Genomic DNA, 21,390 nt, shown 5'->3' with positions numbered 1-21,390 from the left:
GTCCATTAAGATCAGAGATCACAAAATAAAGCAGCACCGCAATAAAAGCAACCTAACTAAAACACTTAAAATGATGGAAAGGCAGAGCTAAACAATTAAGTCTGTGATGCTGCTGCTGATGGTAGCATATATTTTATTAAATTTATTTGTAACTTACCAATGGATGCATAATGGATGCAGTTATAAAGTACTGCAGAAATCTGATTTGCACAGACATTTGCAAGACGATGAGCTGCTCCACTCTGTTCAATGGGAATGAGAAACATTTTCCGGCACAGAAGATAAGGCAGCTCTGCTTTCACAGAGATCTGTATTCCCATTGGAGTACTGGCAGGTTCACTGAAGCCTCATGAACTGGGGCACATGGAATTGAAGTGAGGCAGATGAGTGGGCATACTTAGTGTCTTACAAAAACTAGATATAGCTTGTTAGTAGTTCATTACATACGTACGTAAATACTGCACACACAGTACATTTGCTCAGCTGATTTCACACTCCAAGTCATCACACCAATTGGATGCTTGCTCACTTCAAGTGTTAGTGTTATTAGGACTTAAAGGTGTGGTGAAATGAGCAATTTTTGCAGCAGTCTTGTTTTAATTCCAGACGCTGGCATTGCTGGACAGATTCAAATCAAAACTGAACCAAGCAATAGCGGAGACTCCTGAAAATGAAGTGTCTGAACCTGAAGTGGAGGATGATGAAGGATGGTAAGAAACGTTTTTGACTTGAAATGTTTGCTTAGGCGCAGTCTTTCTCAACCTGTGGGTCCCCAGACGTTGTTGAACTACAACTCCCATCACCCCTAGCTAGCAAGGCCAGAGCTCAGGGATGATGGGAGTTGTAGTCCAACAACATCTGGGGACCCACAGGTTGAGAACCGCTGGCTTAGGGGAAAATGTAATCAAATTGGCTACTCTAACAGAGGATGATGATGATGATGATGATGATGATGATGATGATTATTATTATTACTACTACTACTACTATTATTCAACTTCTACGCCACTGTATACCCAGAGGTCTCAGGGCGGTTCACAACAAGAATTTCAAATTACCTGCTAACTGTAGATGCCAGGGACTGAACTGGAATCTACATGTGCTTGATTGCTGAACTGTGATCCCCCTCCGCTTACTGCTTGAAGTGGGTTTTCAGTTCTGCCATAAAGACAAGCTGTTCTTCCAATTCCAGTGTCACAGCAAATTCTGGTTATCTTGAACCATGAATTGAGGAAGGGAATTTACATGTACAAACAAGGTAAAGAGTACATTGCCTCGGTAATGGACTGGATGAGAGCCAATAAACTGAAGCTCAATCCAGATAAGACAGAGGCACTGTTAATGGGTGGTTCCCTAGGCTAGATGGGTGGAAGATTTCCTGCTCTTGAGGGGGTTATACTCCCTCTTTGAGGAGCACGTACATAGCTTGGGGGTGTTCCACAGAGTGCCTTCTGCCAGCTTTGGTGGGTGGTCCAGATATGCCCCTATCTGGACAGGGATAGCCTAATTTCTGTGGCCTATATTCTGGTAACCTCTAGGTTGAAGACGGTTCAGAAACTTCAGCAAAATGCAATGACCAGGCAAAAACATTCCTGTTTACCAAGGCCTATTGGCTATTAAATAAACTATGCTTGTGAAAGTGTGGGGGAGATGACTGTTATTATGCTTATGTTACCATTAGGCTTTCTGTCAGTATGCTTTTTACTATGTTTTTATTATGTTTTATCATTGATGTTTTGTAATGTGCTTCTAATGTTGTACACTGTCCTGAGGTCTTTTGATAAATGGTGGTATATAATAATAATAATAATAATAATAATAATAATAATACAGTCACAACTGTGATGATCAAACTGAGTTGGTGTTACATGTGAACCAAGCAAGAGAGCTGTTCCTACCATTGGAAAGTCACGACTCCTTATTTCATAAAAGCTAAAATTACAAGACTGAGTATATAACTAATAACTTATTCCTCATCATAATGTACTGTAACATTCAAAATGTCTGTTGGCTAGTTTAATAGGCTGCAATTTGTGCTAACAAGATTCCCCCCAATCCTATTTAAAAGTCAAAAGAAAATAGTGCTAAATATTTATTGGAAGATGAAACATGTAGGTGATGCTGGAGACATAGGGCCTTGAGCTGACACATTAAGAATAACAAGTCTTGCTTCTCCATACACTTCTTGTGTAAAGGACACAGACTTCCTCCAAGTTCTAAAAGCGTTGCTTGCCAAAGGATGCCTACATCTGTTGCTGGCAAGCAGGGGAAATGAGAAAACTTAATGTAAATAGGTATGGAACTAGATGTTCCGAGCAACTTGTATCTATTTCTGCTAAATGCTTGAGTTATAGCATATTTTTGAGATGGCAGTAAGGAGGAGAGGCCTTTGGATAAACTGCTTGCAGCTACTGTGGAAATCTTCACTGTGTTTGCGTTTTCTGCTCTTAAGGATCCTGGGTCATATAGCAGACTTAATCTCATGTTCTGTATTTATTTTGTGATGATGATGAAGGAAGGGGAAATCACCTAGTTGCTTGTTGCAGAACCAATTTTTTATTTTATTTTTTGCATGAAATTGTACAATCAAGTTTGATCTGTAGTGATCTCCAGTTTTTAATATCCTTTTTTTACAAACAAGGTTTTCAAATGCTTAAAATGAAAGTAACAAGCAGGAAATTTGCAGGAAGGGAAAATTTCGTCAGCAGTCATTATATGAACAGATAATGTTTGCACACCTATGGTGCATTTGAACCACAGACCCTTTTGTTCTTCCCTTTTAAAGTTCTTCCATTCACTATACACATCACTTGTTAAACTACAGGCACTGAAGGCAGACTTCGTTTCCTCAGTAAAACACATGGCTGCTGCTGTTTCTTCTGGAGATACCTAGAACAGCAGCATGTCTAGTTAGCTAAACTTTTGATTAACAGTTAGAATTACAATCCTGAGTTATAAACTATTCTGGAAACAGAAATAGCATTTTCTTTCTTGGACATCCTGCCTTAGTTATAAAGTTGTATCTTCAGGTTGGGCCAGGGCAGTTAATATGTAAAGACCATGGTTATTTTTCAGGAATATAACCCTAGAACATTTGTAATAGTTTAGGACCTATTCATATGATACTTGGACACCAGGAATTCAGTGTTGATTTCCAGTGCTATTTTTCTAGAAAAAGAGGGGCCAGACCTCACCATGAATGCCTCCCTTGTTCTCATATAATAGCAATGGCACCTACCTGAGCGAGTTCTGGCTGGAAAAAAGCTCTGTTGGTTTCCATGGTGTAGTGTGGATTTAATGATCCATAACTTCTCTGGATCAGTTGCCATACATCTTACTCTAGACTAAAAGACCTACATGTTCCCTCTGTGCTTGCTGTCTTCTCCCATAAGATGAAAGTTTTGAAGTTAGATTTTGAGGGTTCCTAACACACACATCTCCACTCACGTACAGCAATTCCTTCTCTTTGTCCAAACCAGGAAACTAATTGTTTAGGCATATCTTGGAAACCAAGATCAACTATGATATCCTATCCCGGTTTGCAGGTCAAGCACATCCATTGTTTTGGCAGGCCAGGAAGGGAAACGATTGAGAGGGGTAGGATGGACGAAAGACTTGAGGATTGTTGTTAAACTGAAGGCTCATTCGTGTAGCACCAAATCAGGGATAGCCTGTATCAACCCACAGCCAGACATAAACCACAACAATAATATATATAAATTGCAACAGCAGAAACCGTTCTTCAGCTTCATGCTTGACTACTTTGGAGTGGGCGGCTTGTAGATTTTGACATTCAGAATCTCAATAACCTTAAGACTATAAAAAGTGCAAAGAATCTCATGGTTGGGGGATTAGTTTGGAGGACAAAAAATATTTTTGGACTTGGACCCTTCTCCCCCACCCCACCCTTTTCAGTGCCTTTAAGTAGATTGGGTGGCTGGATCCAATTGTGGCAACTTTGAAGGAATTTTTAGTGCCGACTTCCAACCCACCCCTCATAATACAGCAGTGTGCTTGAGATGATTTATTATAAATATTGTGTGAGTGTGCATGCATGTGGGATATGCATAAATTATATGATTCCTAGACCATTTTATAGGTTACGGTTGCTGCTTTTATGGAAAGTGAAAGCCAGCCAGTATGCCGTGCACCACTGTCAGGGTGTGTTATCTGAAGTAAAATGATTGCCTGTAAGACATTCTTATGTGTCCACATGAGTGGCCACACATTGAGGTATAATTTTCATTTTCTGTCAAGATAGAAGCCATTACCAATTTGTTATATTTTCTTTTATTTGGCAATCTCTCCCCTCTCTGCATTTTTGGCTGAATTGCCCTGTTGGCATGGAACACAGTAGACGTTTGGGTACTTTTCAGAAGTATTTTACTTCTCTGTGCAAAAACATTTTTAAAAAATTACAACTCTACTGTAAACAGTGTGTGTATGGTGCTTGATAATTACAACCAGACTTTACTGTTTTACAAGGCATTTGGGGAAGTGTTGTTAAAAGATCTAAGGCGTGCTTGATAGTATAGAGTTTTGTTCTAAAGTTCAGAAATATGTCTTGTTGGGATATATCTCTATCGTCTGAAGCTCAGCAGCAGCTCTGCAGCGATCATTCTCTTCCCTCCACAAACCCGGGATGTAGAACGTAAAGGGCATATAAAGCGCAGGTCGTAAACGCTGACGGGGCATTTGCAGGGTTGTTGATGGAGCCTCGTGCAAAGCTTCGCAGACCACTTCTGCAGGACAAACCTAGTTTTGGCATGGAAATCGCAGTTGCCGCTTTTACTCATCTTTTCTTGGCAGCTGCTTAAGTTGAGGTGTTCAGTGCTGATAAATTTGACACTCAACTATTTTCATGACCATTATTAACGAGGTGCTTTTGACTTGCCTTTGGATTTTTCTTTCAAAGCTTCCATCTCTTTTCTTTTCTTAACGTGTCCCAGGGGATAAAGTAAGGACAGTCGCTCAGTTTCCCAAAGAGCTTCCAATGGGGGTGCCCACAAGATTCAGTTTCATTGGCTCCTGAACAGCGTGTTTCATGAGTCTGATGAATAAATGCAGATCGAAAAGCATTGCAGGCTCCTCACATATGTTTCATAGGTAGTGGTGGTGATGGCAGATGTGCATAAATGCCAAGACAGAGCGAGTGCAAGAGCAAACGCCTGCCTTTCAATTCGCCATTGTTTTTCCTCCAACCACTTGGAAGGATGAGACTCATTTATTTCTTCACTAGGAAAAGCTTTCTATGATTTCTGAAACTTGGCATAGTCATGCATGAATCCATACGCCAACCCTCTGAATTCTGTCCAACCCAGGGTGGTTGAATTTATGCAGCTAGAGTCTGGCTCAGTGTTCAGAGCCCCTCACTGAGTTCTGTAGAACCAAGTAAGCAGGATGGACTCCAAGATGCATTTGTGCTATTCTTCATCCCAGATACTGGAGTCACCATGCACAGATGCACAGATTTAGCCTCCATCCCAATAGTGTCCACAAGCACACATTACTGGATTCTACCCATTCATATTGGGTAAAGTACTATACAGTGGTACCTCGGGTTAACATACACTTCAGTTTACATACGCTTCAGGTTACAGACTCTGCTAACCCAGAAATAGTACCTTGGGTTAAGAACTTTGCTTCAGGATGAGAACAGAAATTGTGCTCCGGCAGCGGGAGACCCCATTAGCTAAAGTGGTGCTTCAGGTTAAGAACAGTTTCAGGTTAAGAACGGACCTCCAGAATGAATTAAGTACTTAACCCGAGGTACCACTGTACTGCACTTAGGGACGGTGTTACAATCCATCATCCTTGCTATCAAGTGACTCTGCCTCCATCAATAGGGATGTCATATCTATCACAAAGACTTAAAGAAAAATGTTTATTTCCCTGTTGTTTGGACTTACAGCCCGCCCTTCACCAAATGGTCCCAGTCTGGGTTATAGAAAGATCACAGTTAAATTAAGTACAATGTACGATAGGGTTACTAAAATAAAATTAAAAATCACAAAAACAACCAGTATCAGAGTAATAGAAGAGGAGAGCAGTAATGCACAGCAGTGCAGAAGGAGGAAAGATATCAATTCAAACAAAAGCCTAGGTAAAGAAGTGCATCCTGATGATGCCAGCTGCAACTCAGAGGGGAGGTAGTCCCATAACTTGGAGGCCGCTACAGAGAAGACTCTGTCATATGTCACCACCACTCAAACCATTGTGTCTCTCCTCTACTCCCACAGATCTCTCTAATTCTCCATGCAAACACACCACCAGTCATAATGACAGCCGTGGTTCCTGCATTGCAAGAGGTCGGACTAGATTGGGGTTGGGTCCCTTCGAACGCTACAGTTCTATGATCTCACTGGTAGCATGTTACTAACAGTGTTGCATATGTTTAGCCTAGATGAATAAATAGAAACTGGAAATTCTAATGACACCTAGAGTATAAAAATTCAGACACAGCAAACTCCAGACGAAAGACAAAAAACTTAACAGTGATTATCTATGTAGGCATAGGGTGAAAAATCTAGTTCTGCAAACGACACATGGAAAATAATGTCTCATAATGTGCATTGAACAAAAACACGCTACTCTTTCCACCTAGGATCCATTGCGTAAGGAGGGCTGAGAGTTTCCTAAGGTGTTTCAATACATCCTTCTTGTCTTCTTGCAAAGAAATATATATATATAATGCACACCATTTGTGAATATCGACTTTCCTTCTTTCTCCATTTTGAGGAGAGAGTACAGCTTTCATCCAGCACAGTCTTGCCCCAATTTGACAATTTAATGCAATGGACTTAGTTCTTGTCTGCTAGGTGGTTAAGTATTTTTGATGATGGGGCTTAATTTTCTGTTTAAATCCAGATTAAGTTGGTTTGGGTGACTGTTATATAAACATATTCCACTCTGGAAGTGATTACTCCAGCCATTTCAAAAGCATGCACAACCTGAGTTAATATTTGAAGCAAGATAGTTAAATGCATTCCCTGGCTGGTCTTTGAGTATGTAGCATCAGGCTGTTCAATGTCTGCATTCCAAACTTAGATGTGCTTGAGTTTTGAATGCTTCCTAAAGCATTTACATGATAAGGACCTTTCTTCTGGCTTGAATAAAAATTTCCAAGGGCTCATAAATGTTATAATAATTACAAGTTAAACTTTGTATGAAAAGTCAGATTAAGAATTTATTTCCAGCTCTGACAAAATCTTGGAGATGGGGTGACAACCTAAGATCTTAATTCCCCACTAAGGCATCAAAACATGAGTCATAAACAGTGCAACAAAATAGATGGCTCCATTACATGAGCAAATAATAAAACAGACCCCATGCATACTGAGCTGAATTCCTTGGAAGAACAGGACATAAGCATAACAAGTTACAATGAGTCATAGGATACCAAGAGTTTATCACAAGCATGCAAGCATTTGGGTCCTTGAGAGTTTGGTAGCCCAAAGAGATGTCTTTACCCTGTCACCCAACATTAAGAAGAAGACCATTTATTATACGGCTCACAAATGCAATTGGCTTGGGTCACTGTTGTGACCAACTGAGGTCCCACAGTTTTTGCGTATTTTGTCTTTTCCTTAGTCCACACATGGAGAACCAGCAGCCCTCCAGATGCTGTTAGATTCCAAATCTCCTCAGCCCCTGCTCAGGGGCTGGTGGGAGTCATAGTCCAACAACATATGGAGGGCTTCAAGTTCTCCATTCCAATTTTAATCCTCTTGTGGCTAGTTGGCTGATACCAGAAGGACATACCTTCCAACTTTTTCCAACACAAAACTGGGATGCACATCTTCCCGGACGCTTTTGGGTGAGTTACTCGACCTGTACCTCACTCTTGCCCCGAAAAAGTGCTTTTAGCAGGCGAGATCTCATGCGGCCCTGAAAAAGTGCTTTATCGGGACAAGAGCACAGTGTGAGAGGGTGCAAGGTCACGGCACACAAAATGGCTGCCAAGATCTTGCACAAGAAAATGGGATGTCCCAGGCCCAGTTTGACCCCTTCTATGGGACCCTGTAAGTTACCTCTTTGGCCCTTTTATCAGCTCATGTGGGACCAGCATGGATAGCTGGCCCCGACGAATACTTGAGGTTCCCTGCAGTCATTTAATTTTATCCTGATTCTAATTTTTAAGCTATATTTTAATCAATTGTTCGATTGTATTTTGATGTATTTGATGTTAGTCACCCTGAGCCCATTCTTGCTGGGGAGGGCTGGGTATAAATAAAAATTTACTTAACTTTTTCTGGGGTCCTTGGAAGGTTTGAAATGTTGGAGCTGGGGCCTAATGGTTCTGTTCAATATGAGGATAATGGTGCTGACCTTCCTCATAGAGTGGTTTTAAGGATTGCTGGAATGATATATGGAAATCCCAATGCACTCTCAAAAGGCCCTATGTAATTGCTAATAACTTGGGCCAGATTCAAGCAAGTATGTGCACTAGAGGGAGCCAGCACATTGAGTCCCACTAGTGCAATGTGTCTTTCCCACATCTTCTCCCTTGCTCTTCACAAATTGGTTGCGGGGGGGGGGGGGGGGGCGGGTCTGAAGAACCGCCAGAACAGCATGCTGTGGGCAAGCAGATGGAACAATCAGCATGCAGGGCTCCCTTTTGCCCTTGTAGTTACCTTAAAGCTACACTTCACCATAGCAAGAGATCTGTAATGGTGAACAAACTGTCCCTTGGGCACCTTGACCTCACATTTTATCATTAAGGAAAAATTAACTGTCTCTTGAGACACTTCAAGGTTCCTTGGAACATGGTTTTTGCAACATGCTTATCTGTAGAACAGAGTTGACTCTCATTTCTGTATTTTAGCCCAGCTCTAAAGGCCATTTTTTCCAATCTAGGCAATTGGTGTTTCTTAGAGAGTATAGAGTAAGAGGCAAAGCTAGGTATAAATCAAACTGCTCTGCCAGTAATTTTTCTACAAAGTTACATTTCCATGTGCACACATTAGTGATTGATGAAACTGATTAATACACTTTATTTGAATTTCATCATGGATAAAAATCTAACCATTATTTACTAGTATAATTAAGCTTTTCTCCCCCCCCCTTCCCTTCTTTCCTATAGACTAAACATAGCCAGTTCCTTCGTCCTTGCCTCATAAGTCTGGCATTCAATTTTTTTTGCCTTCTTAGTTGCTTTCTGAACATTTTTCCAGTTTGTCAATCATCCACTAAAAGCACTATTCCTAAAGCCTGGACTTGCTGATAAGTCAGAACAGTCTAACTACTTCATTCATATTTATTATTATGTTGCTCTGTCCAGGCATGATTTTCATTATTATTTGGTTGATTTAAAATATTTTTTACACCACCCTTCATCATATCAGATGTCCAGGTCACGTACAGCATAAAACAAATAAAAACATGTGTTAAAACAAGAAAACAGCAAGTAAGACTAACTCTTCCTCAGTTAAATTAATAACATATATTAAAATGCCTCGGTTAAATAAAAGTGTTTTTTCTGACACCTAAATGATAGCAGGCATTCTGTTTGGAGAGGTCATTTCATAACTCAGACACCACTGGCAAGGAAATCCTTTTAGATCAGTAGTCTTCAGCCTTTTCAGACTTGGGACCCACCTTTAACCCAAACATGCATTTGGGGACACTATATATATATATATATATATATATATATATATATATATAGATGTGTTTTTATGGTGTTTGGGCTCCGGTTGTGTCCCATGTTAGATCAGGCTGCAGCCCGGTAGTGCATCTCAACCCATTTGCTGGAGACCAATGTTTAGATGATTTTTCTATCTCTGATGGAAGAGGTACATGGAGAAGGGCCTCAGAAGAAAATCTTGAAGAGCAGACAGAGTAAAATAGGAGTAGGTGCTCCTTCCAATAGAGGTTCAACCTAGGGGTTCCCTCTACGTCACCTTATATAAAAGATTGATAAAATGGCATGCAGTGTTTTATCTGCAGAATAACCAGTGTTATTCATATTTTTTAAAAGGCCAAATAGATGATGATTTCCCAAGTCCACCTAATGCATTCATATCTGAAGTGAGATTTGAACCTAGGTCTTCATGTCCAAATATATTTTATCAAAGAGCTCAAACTGGATTTGAACACGATTTTTGTACAATATGTCATACCATTTACTGAAAGTTATTCTGATAAATAATAAGTAGCTGATAAGCTTCACTAGTGTAGTCATTTTTTCTAATTAACTCTCCCCTTGCATGTTCTCAACTCAAGTTGATTAAAAGTATGCATTAAACAACTTTCCTAATCACATTTGTGCACAGTGGTCAAAGCCTTGATTGATTAATTCGTGTCCGGGGGGGGGGGGGGCGCAAGGCGTGTTGCATAATGTCCAATAGCTTCTTCTGCCAGAGTTGTAATTTTTACTGTTGAGAAGTTTCATGTTTCAGAAGAAATGACATTTCTCTTACATACTTTTAGTGTGTGTTTGTTTGAGCCAGACATCTGGCCATTTGGGTTCTGCAGCTTGTCTGCTTAGCACATGCAAAGATGAAACCCCATTGAGATAACTTAGAGACATGTAGCAGTTTGTGAACAAACTAGAAATCTTAATGCTTTTGAAGTAATCATTGGCTTTATACCTCAAGATGAACTTCCTAGCTGTGTGCAGAAATGGTCAAAGTGGGATTGTGGGGAAATAAGCAGTTATTGTTGTTGTTTTACATAGGCACCTTCACCTGCATATTTCAGAGTGTTAATTGTGCAGACCTAGGATGAGGAATCCATGGTGTGCCGAACTACAGCTCCCATCATTACTAACCATTAAGTCATGCTGGTTGGGGCTGATGAGAGGATGAGAGTTGAAGACCAACAGCATGTGGAGGGCCAGAGGTCCCCCCCCCCAGGTGTCGACTGCACAGCCCATGCCATAGCTGCACCAGTTCCTATCAGCCATATTACCCCATAGAGGACTTCCACTTACTAGGCACTGCTATGGTGCTTCCAGTCCCCACTGAGTGGCTAGAAAATACCTCTAGGAGAAAAAAAATTACCAAGTATTTTTCCTGTTTCTTCCATGGGGAGTAGATGGGGCTGGAAAAAAACGCAGCGCTTGTCAGATTGCACCCTCAAGGTACAACATGCCTTTGTGCCAGGTCACTTCTGTGATGCCCAAGAAATGTGACTCGATCGCTATGTGGTTATGTACGTGTTCTCTAAGAAATCCTTTGGGAAATCATTTCAAACGTTAGGCCCCAGCATCACATATGTAGGCACCTCCATGCCCAGACATCTAGGATTTTTCCAGCCCAGACATAAAAGCCAGAGCTGACTACACTAGATAAAATTTTGATTGAAGAACTTGGTCTCTCTTCATAATTGTCTGTTTGAGAAGAGGCTTTCAGTCATTCCTCTGTTACACTTCTGGTACCATTTAGGGGTTTTTTCCAGCTACTCTGATCTTTACTTACTGTGTAAAACGTGCTCTGAGGTCTGGGGTCAGCGGAATACCTTAAGAATGCAAGCCACAACTAGGATTGTAGACTAATTGAATTATTGATCTGATCTAGTAAGGAGGTTCCTGTATCTTATAAGACCCGCTTTGTAACATTGTGTACATCATTGTGCTGTCTGGGATGACATCTGGCCTTCACATTATCATGTCTGCTATCCGTTTGCAGTACTGGTATGTTCTCTTTTTGAAACACTTGGTCAATCTTCTTTTATCAAAACATTTGAAGTATGTTTCTTCAGCAGTTTTGGGAAATGTTTTAAATACAGTGTATGTGTGAATTGTTCCTGTAAATAATAGAACAAAGGCATAATGTCTGTGCCTTGCACAGTGGAAATACTGGAAGCATAAATCATAACGGTTTTATATGTCTGTGTTTCTGATGCTATTGCAAAACCCAGTCGGCGTTTTGCTTCCCCCCCTTCCAAGTAGCAGTATGTCAGTGCTGTGAGTTCTGGTAGCTTGGCTTTTCATAGACACATTAATATCCCACTAGACAAGTCGTTCAGAATGTTTTAAGAGCAAAATGACCACATTGGGCCTCTTAAAAGACTGGGGGTGGGGGAGAGATAAATATGTGGAAGCTCCTTTACAAAGCAAATCAGTTATCAACCTGATTTCTGCTTGGAGATGATGGGGGTTCAGTTGCTTAAATGTCCTTTGGCCTGTGACCGGATGTAATAATGAAGCCGTGTGCATAGATGCAAGTGTTTACATCAGAACAGGCATGCACAAGCAGCATGAGGCAGGCTGCACTCTGATGCTTGCTCCTCAGCCCAACTCAGCTGAACACGGCAGGAGCATCACAACGTTATTTAAAAGGGAAGGGCCATAGCTTAGTGGTAGAGCATCTGCTTTGCATGCAGAAGGTCCCAGGTTCAGTCCCTGGCCTCTCCAGGTAGGGCTGGGAAAGCCTGTAACACTGGAATGCCACTGCCAGTCATTGTAGACGATACTAGGTTGGATGGACCAAAGGTCTGGCTCAGCATAAACCAGCTTTATTCATGCCTGTAATTGTGTTGCTCCTTCACATCGCTTTCAGAATGGGATGGTGCTGTTGCCGTGTAGTAAGAGAATGGTTCTCAAAGGGTGTGGCAGGGGAGGATGGCAAGCGTGGCAGAAAGATTCAAGGACAATAATTTTTTTTTAAATATTTCAGGAGTATAGTATAGTATAGTAATGTATGTATAGGAAATACAGCCAGAAACAATATCCACGACTCTCTTAAAGAGCATTGGCTATTCTTCTATAGTTCTCCGTGACATATTGTTGTGAACAGGGATTTTCCAACTCTGACAAATAAGAAAGATCAGAAAACAGAAAGGCTTCTTTGTGTTAATGAGGAGATGAGAGGTTTTTTTGTCTCAAATTAGACCTAATATAAATGAGATTACCCAGCAAAAACAAGCTCACGCCTGTCATTGAGTTTGTATACATAATTAAGGTGCGTATGCAAGATGCTCATTTTTAATTAAATTATGGGAATGACTCATGTTCTTACGTAGTTGCATTGTGTTATACTGTCTGGATGTTCCATGATCATATTATAAAGTAGTTGTGTTCTGTGCTATAAATCAAGTATTGCTAGGAGTTATTTCTTTTTGTTTTCCAGTGTATTTCTTATCAATTAAAAATTTGGTGTGGCGCAAGCATTTTTTTCCCTGAAATTGTGGCCAAGAGGGAAAAGAACCACTGTAGTAAGAGCACATATTCTGCTGCCAGGTCTGGCTCGTTCCTTTGCTCTGGTCAGACACAAAATTAAAGTCAGTTACTGTACCAGAAATGAGCCTTGTAATCGTATACCTGTATCTATGGGTTTTCACTGTAAGTACATTCCATTCTATTCTAATTAACCAAGCTAGTTCGTTAAATTTCAAAATGGTCATTGTATCATGCAAATTACAAGTCGGGCTCTCCAAAATAATCTAACTCCCCATCCCTCTTATAGAAATGTAATCTTCAAAGCTTTATTCACCTCTCAAAGTGGCCCTTCCTGTCAAGAAAGGCTTTGATCGACTTAATTGGTGGTTCTGTTCCCCTGTAGTAGAGGCTGAAGAAGGCCACCTGTGAATTCCACTGGCCACACCTTCCTGGTTAAGATGTTCATTTGTGCTTTACAGACAGGCTATGTATGTGTTACTTTTAGTTTCCTATAGAAACTAACCTAGAATTAAACATAAAGATCCCATAATAATGAGAGCAGATTTGAAAGCAGGGACACTACACTTTGGCCCTTATCTGTAGAATTGTGCGTGCATGTGTGTGTGTGTGTGTGTTACTGGAAACCCAGCCAGATAGGTGGCATATAAATATTGTTGTTGTTGTTGTTGTTGTTGTTGTTGTTGTTGTTGTTAACTTAGGAGCCCTGGCCAAACAGGAAGAAGGCAGGAAAGTGTAACCACTGAACTTGTGTTCAGTGTTCCAGAGGCTTGAAATGTTTGCTCAAAGTCCAAACACTTTTGGCTCAAAGGGAATAAGTGACCAAGTGGTCACTAGTTAACTGGGCAATGTAAGGGTGCAAAATACCTGGTTGTCACTCTTCTTGGTTGGCAACCTTTGTTGATTTGCTTTCCCTCTCACATTAACACTCTAAAGATGATCCTCTGGTGCTCTTCAGGGAAGGTCAGCTGGCAATCCTTGCTTTCTGATGCTGGCTTGTGTGAGACAGTTTTTTAAGGAAGCGGAAACCTTCCAGGCAAGCTTGAATTTCCCCACACTCAGCTTACATGCTGACTCCTGGCTGGGCTTCCATTTTTAACTTACGTAACTCCTACTTTATAACAGCTGCACTAGTTGCCGGTTCATTTCCTGGCCCACCGAGTTCAAGGTGTTCACATTAGTGTTTAAAGTTTTAAGCGTTTTAGGCACAGATTTGTGAAATACTTCCTTTTTCCCAGTGGCAGCCCTAAGCTGTGGAATTCCCTTCCCACAGAGGGGCATCTGGCATTTTCATTGCATAGTTTTTAGTATATGCTGAAGACGTGTCTCTTTACCTGGGCCTTTGACACCTGAAATAGACAGACACACAGACATTAGGACCCACCCTGTTTTTCCAGTGGTGAATTCTTAAATTTAAAACTTACTGTAATACTGCCTTTTTAAAAATGTGACATGTAAGAAATCTCTTAAAATAACAACAGTGACACAAGTGCTCTAGAACCTAGCTAAACAAACCACCAAACAAGAACCAGTGGTGAGTTGTTGTTAGTTCTTCCTTCCAGCAATGAAATCTTGCATCTCCTTTGATGTCGTCTGCCAGGTGACAATGAAGAGGTTGTTCTGTCTAGAGGCTGTGATACCTGCTACCCCCCTTTTAGTATACAATGCAGTATTTGAGTACATTTGTAAATCAGGAATGTATTTATCCACTTCCATTGCTTCAGAGTTAAGGAGATTTGTTACCTTGTGGGGGACCTCATTTAGGCCCTGAGAGATTGTTTATGCATTCTCTCCAGTAATTAGTTTTATTGTTTGGAATTTAGAGACAGTACATCCATCTTTCTTCCATTGCATCTACTAATTAGCCGTTTTATCACAGTTTTGGTTTTGTACCAAAGTCTCCCTCTCTTGTGATTGATTAAATACTCCCACTAGGCTTTTAAAGTACACTTTAAGATTTGCAGGGCTTGCACTTGGAGATTACAATTGCAATCCACCAAGTACTGTCATTGCAGAGCTTTCTTTAATTTTGCTGAGGCTTTTACAGGAGGTGCGCTTTAGGAGGTCAAACGAAATGGAAAGGAGGGTGTGGTGTGCACTGGCAGTAGATGTGCGATGTTAGAAAGCCTAGTGCTTTCTGGGCCTGATCCTATGAGCTCTCCACTAAGTGGCAAGCAAGGATCGCGATTTCAAAATTTCAGTCAAAGCATGCAGCAGGAAAGCCAACAACTTGAATTCCTCTTCTATATGAAGCAGCTGTGCTTTGAAGCACCCAAGTAGCAGCAATCTCATTCAGTGTAGTTTTTAGTTTACTCCTAACCTACTAATTTATTCAGCAGAAACAAATCATAGTTGTTTTTCTAATGTGCACAGAATAGGCTAATCTGATCGAAGCAAAGGATGCAAATTTGACTAACCTTTCACTGGTAATTCATAGTGGTTCTCTTTCTCTCCTGATGTTGCTAACTTTCTGCATGGTGCAGAGTTGGGCACATCTGAACCAATTTCAGTGGGTTTAGACATGTCTAACATAGCTTAGGATCAGAAATATTCCCATTTTTATTTTCTGTTTGGTCATTTCCTTTCTGTCTCTCTTCCCCTTTCCATTCTTTAAACTTCTTCTGCAATTTATTTGTCTTCTTGGTCTCCTCTGCTTCTCATCTGTCTCTCCTCTTCCTGTGCCACCCGCTACTCTGCTGGAAATGAAAAGAGTGCCAGTGAGTTCATTCTTCCAGAACAGCTAACACTTCTTTTCCTGGGGAAGGAGACCTTCGTTGCTTTGATCGGTGGATTTACTCATCTGTTTTGTCTGCCTGCCTGCTTTGTGCACTGCAGTTCTGGGGCAAATGGGGGAGAAGTGTTGCAACATTTTCTCTCTGTCGTTTTTTGCGGTCCTGACTTTTCAAATACAGTGATTCACAGCCTTTTCTGGAATGTTCCAAGGTTTAAAGGCATACTTTTCCTGCTTTGATTGCCCTTTTTGAGATGGCAGATTGAGAGCACTATAAAGCAAAGAGCACATTTCTGTTGCTCCCTCACACATGTCACAATGCCAAACACAATGACTTGGTCAAGGGATGGCAAGCACCTGGAGCAACCTCCCCCAACCTGGTGTCCTGCAGAAGTTTTGGACTGACATTTCCCATCATTCCTGCCCATTGGCCATACTGACTGGGACTGCTGGGATTTGTAGTTCAAAACATCTGAAGACCGCCAGGCTGGGAAAGGCTGGTCTCAAGTTCCCTCCTCTGACCAGTTAGCCCTGCTAGTGCGGCAGGAAGGAACATTGCCTTGTTCATAAGGCTTCTGATTACCGGTAGATCCCCATGGCACCTGGTGCACTGCGACACACATGCAACAGATATGCCAACCAGCTTTAAATTCATCCAGGTTTTTAAAACTGTCTTGGGCATAGGAAACAGACACACTTCAATTTATGCATCATTTGTAATAAGTTCCCTTCCTAGACACTTAGGGTTCTAGATAGCCACCCTTTGCAAGCTGGGAAACAGATTTCTCGGAAATCATGGGGACTTGGTTCCAAGATGTGTAGAATCTGGGTGTAATGTTCGGAGTTTTTAATGAAAGTAATTCATTACTTAACAATGCACATTGTAGAGATGGAACATTAGCAGCGAAACAAATAAAGGTCTCTGTGACATAGTTAAGCTCTACCTTACAAATAAAGCTTTGAAAGTCAAAGCTTGGAAATTCTTTTAATGTATTTTTGGAAGTCACTGCAACAGCTGTCAGAAAGTTTAAAAAGCCAGCTGTTTCCTCTTTCAGCTATACTGAAAGGGTGAACCCGACATACCATATAAAATACAGTGGTGATTATTTACAATAGTCATGTCTTTGGTGTGCTTTGCAATATGATTAATCATTCTAAACTAATTTGATTTTAAATATGGAAGTGATTTGTAGGTTTTCTTCACTATCTCTTCAGCCTATGATGTTTATCCTGGCATTGTACATATTTGTAACCAGCCTTTGCTTTGTGCATGCATCCGTTTGTTAAGGCAGCACTTGCGGTTGTGCCTTCTACTTCAGTATACTTTGGGGACATACAAAATAGAATGGTCAAAACTTTTGTTCTTCAGTTGTAAACAACCTTTGTAGTTTCATTAGAGCAATCAGTTGGCTAAGGGTCTGCCTCCTCCTAGCAATATGATTGTGTTAGCACCCATTTCTCTCAAATGCTCAGACTAGCTTGTCTTGGTGACTGGAAACAGGGTTCTTCTGAAATTTCAGGGCTTTGTTGATGTCTTTTCCAAAATATTTCAAAGTTGGAGGATGGAGGGCATCTAATTAATGCCCCTTAAAAAGGTCAGGTCTGCTGCAAGGCCTCGGAAATGCAAGACTGCACTGGATTCTGTGCTGTCATCCATGTGTGTTTAATGTTCAGCCAGAGCCCAGAAGAGCATTAGCAAGAGAGTGCAAGCTGAGGTCATGAATATGCTGAGGGTGACCAGAGCCAAAGCATTTGGTAGTTATATCCATCACTGATTCCTCTGAAGCCTTCAGCAACCAGTCTCTATACTTGAGAGTATAAAGGAAGGGATAGTCTACAACAGTCATTCTCAAAGTATAAGGCAGAATTGTTTACAAAATTAACTGACAATATAACTCATCCTGTCTGCTCTCATTGTCTGTATCTGAAGAAGTGTGCATGCACACGAAAGCTCATACCAAGAACTGACTTAGTTGGTCTTTAAGGTGCTACTGGAAGGAATTTGTTTTGTTTTGACTATGGCAGACCAACACGGCTACCTATCTGTAACTCATTGTCTGTGTTTTGGATAGTAAGTTGAGAACCATCAACCTCCACCTATAGTCAATGTAGACAGCATGGAGTTTCACCACTTGTGCTGATTACTCTGACCCACTGGAAGAAATTGTTGCTTTGCTCCCCTATTATGTCTGCTCCCTCCCATCGTCTGCTCCTTCTGCCTCTGTGATTCTGATCTTTCTTTCTAACTGTCAGGTAAACTACCTGTTTCAGTTCTCCTTCATTTAAGCATTTGGAGCTTATTTCAATGGTTCATCTACCCAAAATGGTCCAGCACTATCTTAAGACCATATGTGGCTACACAGAGCCTCTCAAGTCTTGAGACTGATATAAGTGGCACTGCTCCCTGACCTGTCAATAGCAACTATCCAATTGGCAGTTGCAAAGAGCATAGCCTTTTCACTGGTGGCACCTAGGAAGAGCTGCAAACCTACTTTTCAGTGGGTGGTGAAAACATTTTTTATTATTATTCAGAAAGGCTTTTATGACTGTTTTTATTTTAAATAGTCCATTTAAAAAACTTAAGATGCCATCATTAGACTACTTTATCTTCCCCCATGTGGTCACAGAGAATTAAATCAGTATTAGACGCCTGCTTTCATTCTGAACTAATCTTTGATGTATTAGATCAGTTTAATTTAAGGCAAGAATCTCAAAACATGAAGCCCAGGCATCTGCTGCAGAAGGTATGTACATTTCCATCTCTCTAGCCCCTGGATTTGATGAGGAGGCCCCTGGATTAGTTTAGGAGGCAGAATGTGGAACTTTCCCCCATATTATAACCAAAGGGGAGAGAGGTAGCCAAGTCCTCCCTCAGTTAATTTTGTTCCTTGCGACATTGCACCCCCTGGGACCAGAGGCGTATTTGACAACCAGTGTTTTTGTTATGTGATAGCTATACTAGCCCAAACATAGTATAAGAAAAGAAATAGTGCTGAATGCTGGATGTGATTGATGAAACAAATGCTTAGAATACTGGTGTGTTTGTTCATTAATTTATTTGTTTAACTTAACAGTTTTTACATCAAAGTATCTTTAAGTTACAAGCTAAAAATGCAAAGTTGCCATAAAATAGCTAGAAGCAGTAAATCAAAACACAGTACTAAAATTGTTCATCTTCCAACAATCAATATTTTAAAATATCAGGGCATTATATACTGGAAACAACTCTATAACAAGTCTGGATATGTATTCTCATAGGAGACTGTAAAATTTCAGCATGCTTTCAGTTCACTACAATTAGTGATTTATGGAGGCACACGGCACAGGAATTTGTGCTGGGAATCACAATTGGTCTGTTGCTCAAATCCCTTCCCTCTCCCTCCTTTCAAGAAGGATGAAAGAAAAACAGATGGAACTATTTTTGTAATCATTTGTAGTGTACTTTTGCTTTCAGATAAAACAAGGGATGTATGTGATCACAGAGCTGTCATATATGTTAATTGTTCCATTACCTATTGCATGTTCTTCCTTACTGCCTTATTTACTAACACACAGCTGCTTGGGAGAAAGTCTCATTGCTCAAAGTAGGACTTTCCGCTGACTGCGAAGCTCTGAAGATGTCTTTGAAAATTACTTTTAAATGCATAGGCTCTTTTCCTGCCTCAGAAAAGGTGCTCAGAGTGCCTTACAACAGAATACTAAAAGCATAAAAAACAGTCATTAATAGTCATTAGAAAATCATAGAGGGGCAGCAGGTGAGTAGAATACAAAAGTTAACGCAACAAAAATCAAGGAAGGGAATCAAATTTTGTACCTTGGGTTACATACGCTTCAGGTTACAGACTCCGCTAACCCAGAAATAGTACCTCGGGTTAAGAACTTTGCTTCAGGATGAGAACAGAAATTGTGCTCTGGCGGCGCGGCAGCAGCGGGAGGCCCCATTAGCTAAAGTGGTGCTTCAGGTTAAGAACAGTTTCAGGTTAAGAAAAGACCTCCAGAACGAATTAAGTACTTAACCCGAGGTACCACTTGTAGAGTACTGTATTTTTCGCTCTATAGGACACACCTAGTTTGGGGGGGGGGGAGGAAAACAAGAAAAAAAAAATATTTTGAATCCCAGAAGCCAGAACAGCAAGAGGGATCTGGCTTCTGGGATAACCACGCCAAGCCTCTTCAGGGCAGCAGGATGAAGGCTCCCCCTGCCCGAAGAGGCTGCACCTGATTAAGGCACGCGCGTCGCTGAAGGGGCGCTGCACAGTTCTCCTGCGAAGGAGAGGCGCTGCGCAGAGAGGGAGAACTGTGCAACGCTCCTTTAAGCCAAGCTGGAGAAGGAACAGAAGGAGACCCTTCTGTTCTCCTCCGGCTTCCAGGCAGGCGCGTGGCTGAAGCCTTTGGAGCACAGCGGGACCTCACGCTGCACTCCAAAGGCTTCGGGTTCCTTTGGCTGAAGCCAGGAGAGTCTTGCTCTCCCGGCTTCAGCAAAAGGAACCCGAAGCCTTCGGAGCGCAGCGCGAGTTCCCGCTGCGCTCCAAAGGCTTCAGGCAGCTATCCCTGAAGCCTGGAGAGCGAGAGGGGTCGGTGCATGTAGGGATATCGCGGAGTGGGGAGTGGGGTCCAGAGGGAGACACTTCCCCACCAGCAGGCAGCCACAGTCTGCCTGCACGTGTGACCCTGGGGTGCGGGGTACACCCCCCCTCAGACAAGCCACGGCTGTTGGAACTTCGTTCCCTCTGTCTAACCTTTTGCGGTCTCAGTAGTCGGTGGTGTCCTGTCTGTAACCTTTGTCCCTGAGACCTTTTGTCCTTTTGCTATCACTGAAGCCAAGGAGCATGCATTCGCTCCATAGGACGCACACACATTTCCCCTTAATTTTTGGAGGGGGGGAAAGTGCGTCCTATAGAGAGAAAAATACGGTATTTGGATGTTTCACCTGTTATTGTAGTTGATGGTTTCATTATTCTTGGTTAAGAATGCAGGAGAAAGTAGTGCTATCCAATAAGCCTGGGCAATGTATCGATACATTGCCCAGGACCAGTATGAGGGGCAGACTGCGATGGCGGCTAGGCACTATATTGCGGGTGAAACTGCCACTGCTTGACTCCCTGCAGTGGGCTCTGGTAGCCAAGGGATTCAGGTGTGGCAGCAGTTCCACCAGCAATATACCGCTGAGTGAAGCCGCCATCCCATTCTGCCCTCAGACTGGCACAGAGGGAGAAACAAGCTGCATTGTTGAGACACCAATACAGCTTGTTCCTCCCTCCTCTTTTTTAAACTGCTTGGCTGAGGAGCACGCAGCTGCCCTTGCCTCAGCCAAGCAGTTTTATGGAGCCTCCAACCTGCCACTGGTTCGCATCAGCCAGAGAAGCATCAGCGCTCCCTCAGCTGGGGGGCAAGAGGCTTCACACACCCCCTTTGGCTGAACAGCCCTGATGCTTCTCCTATTCGTGTGCAAGCCCCAGCGATTTCACCCCAACGTCTTGCAGTGCTGTGAACATCATGATTTAATCGCCAGATCAATGATGTTTGCCCAGCGATACAT

The 21,390-nt window shown here is 41.8% G+C and overlaps 1 protein-coding gene and 1 long non-coding RNA gene across 4 annotated transcripts in view; one reads left to right on the top strand and one right to left on the bottom strand.

Annotated features, from left to right (window-relative positions):
- The window catches only part of CWC27 (CWC27 spliceosome associated cyclophilin), a 121,050-nt gene that overhangs the window by 97,253 nt on the left and 2,407 nt on the right, over positions 1-21,390 (top strand). For 2 of the 3 annotated variants that reach the window (XM_081880772.1, XM_081880773.1), the window contains one exon: positions 607-710. In XM_081880772.1, coding sequence (XP_081736898.1) covers positions 607-710 — 104 coding nt within the window. Of the gene's footprint in view, positions 1-606; positions 711-13,073; positions 13,225-21,390 lie in introns of all 3 variants that reach the window. The other variant, XR_014161240.1, reaches the window with a different exon arrangement.
- LOC309352385 lies at positions 15,528-19,846 on the bottom strand. Its single transcript, XR_014161286.1, has 2 exons — positions 19,364-19,846; positions 15,528-15,816 (listed from the first exon to the last, which is right to left on the bottom strand). It is a non-coding gene; the product is annotated as an uncharacterized lncRNA (long non-coding RNA).

Source organism: Podarcis erhardii, assembly GCF_964252035.2.
Source record: "Podarcis erhardii genome assembly, chromosome: 11".
Lineage (NCBI taxonomy): Eukaryota > Metazoa > Chordata > Lepidosauria > Squamata > Lacertidae > Podarcis > Podarcis erhardii.
Note: the sequence above shows the minus strand (reverse complement) of the source record. Positions and strands in the feature narration are given on the sequence as shown.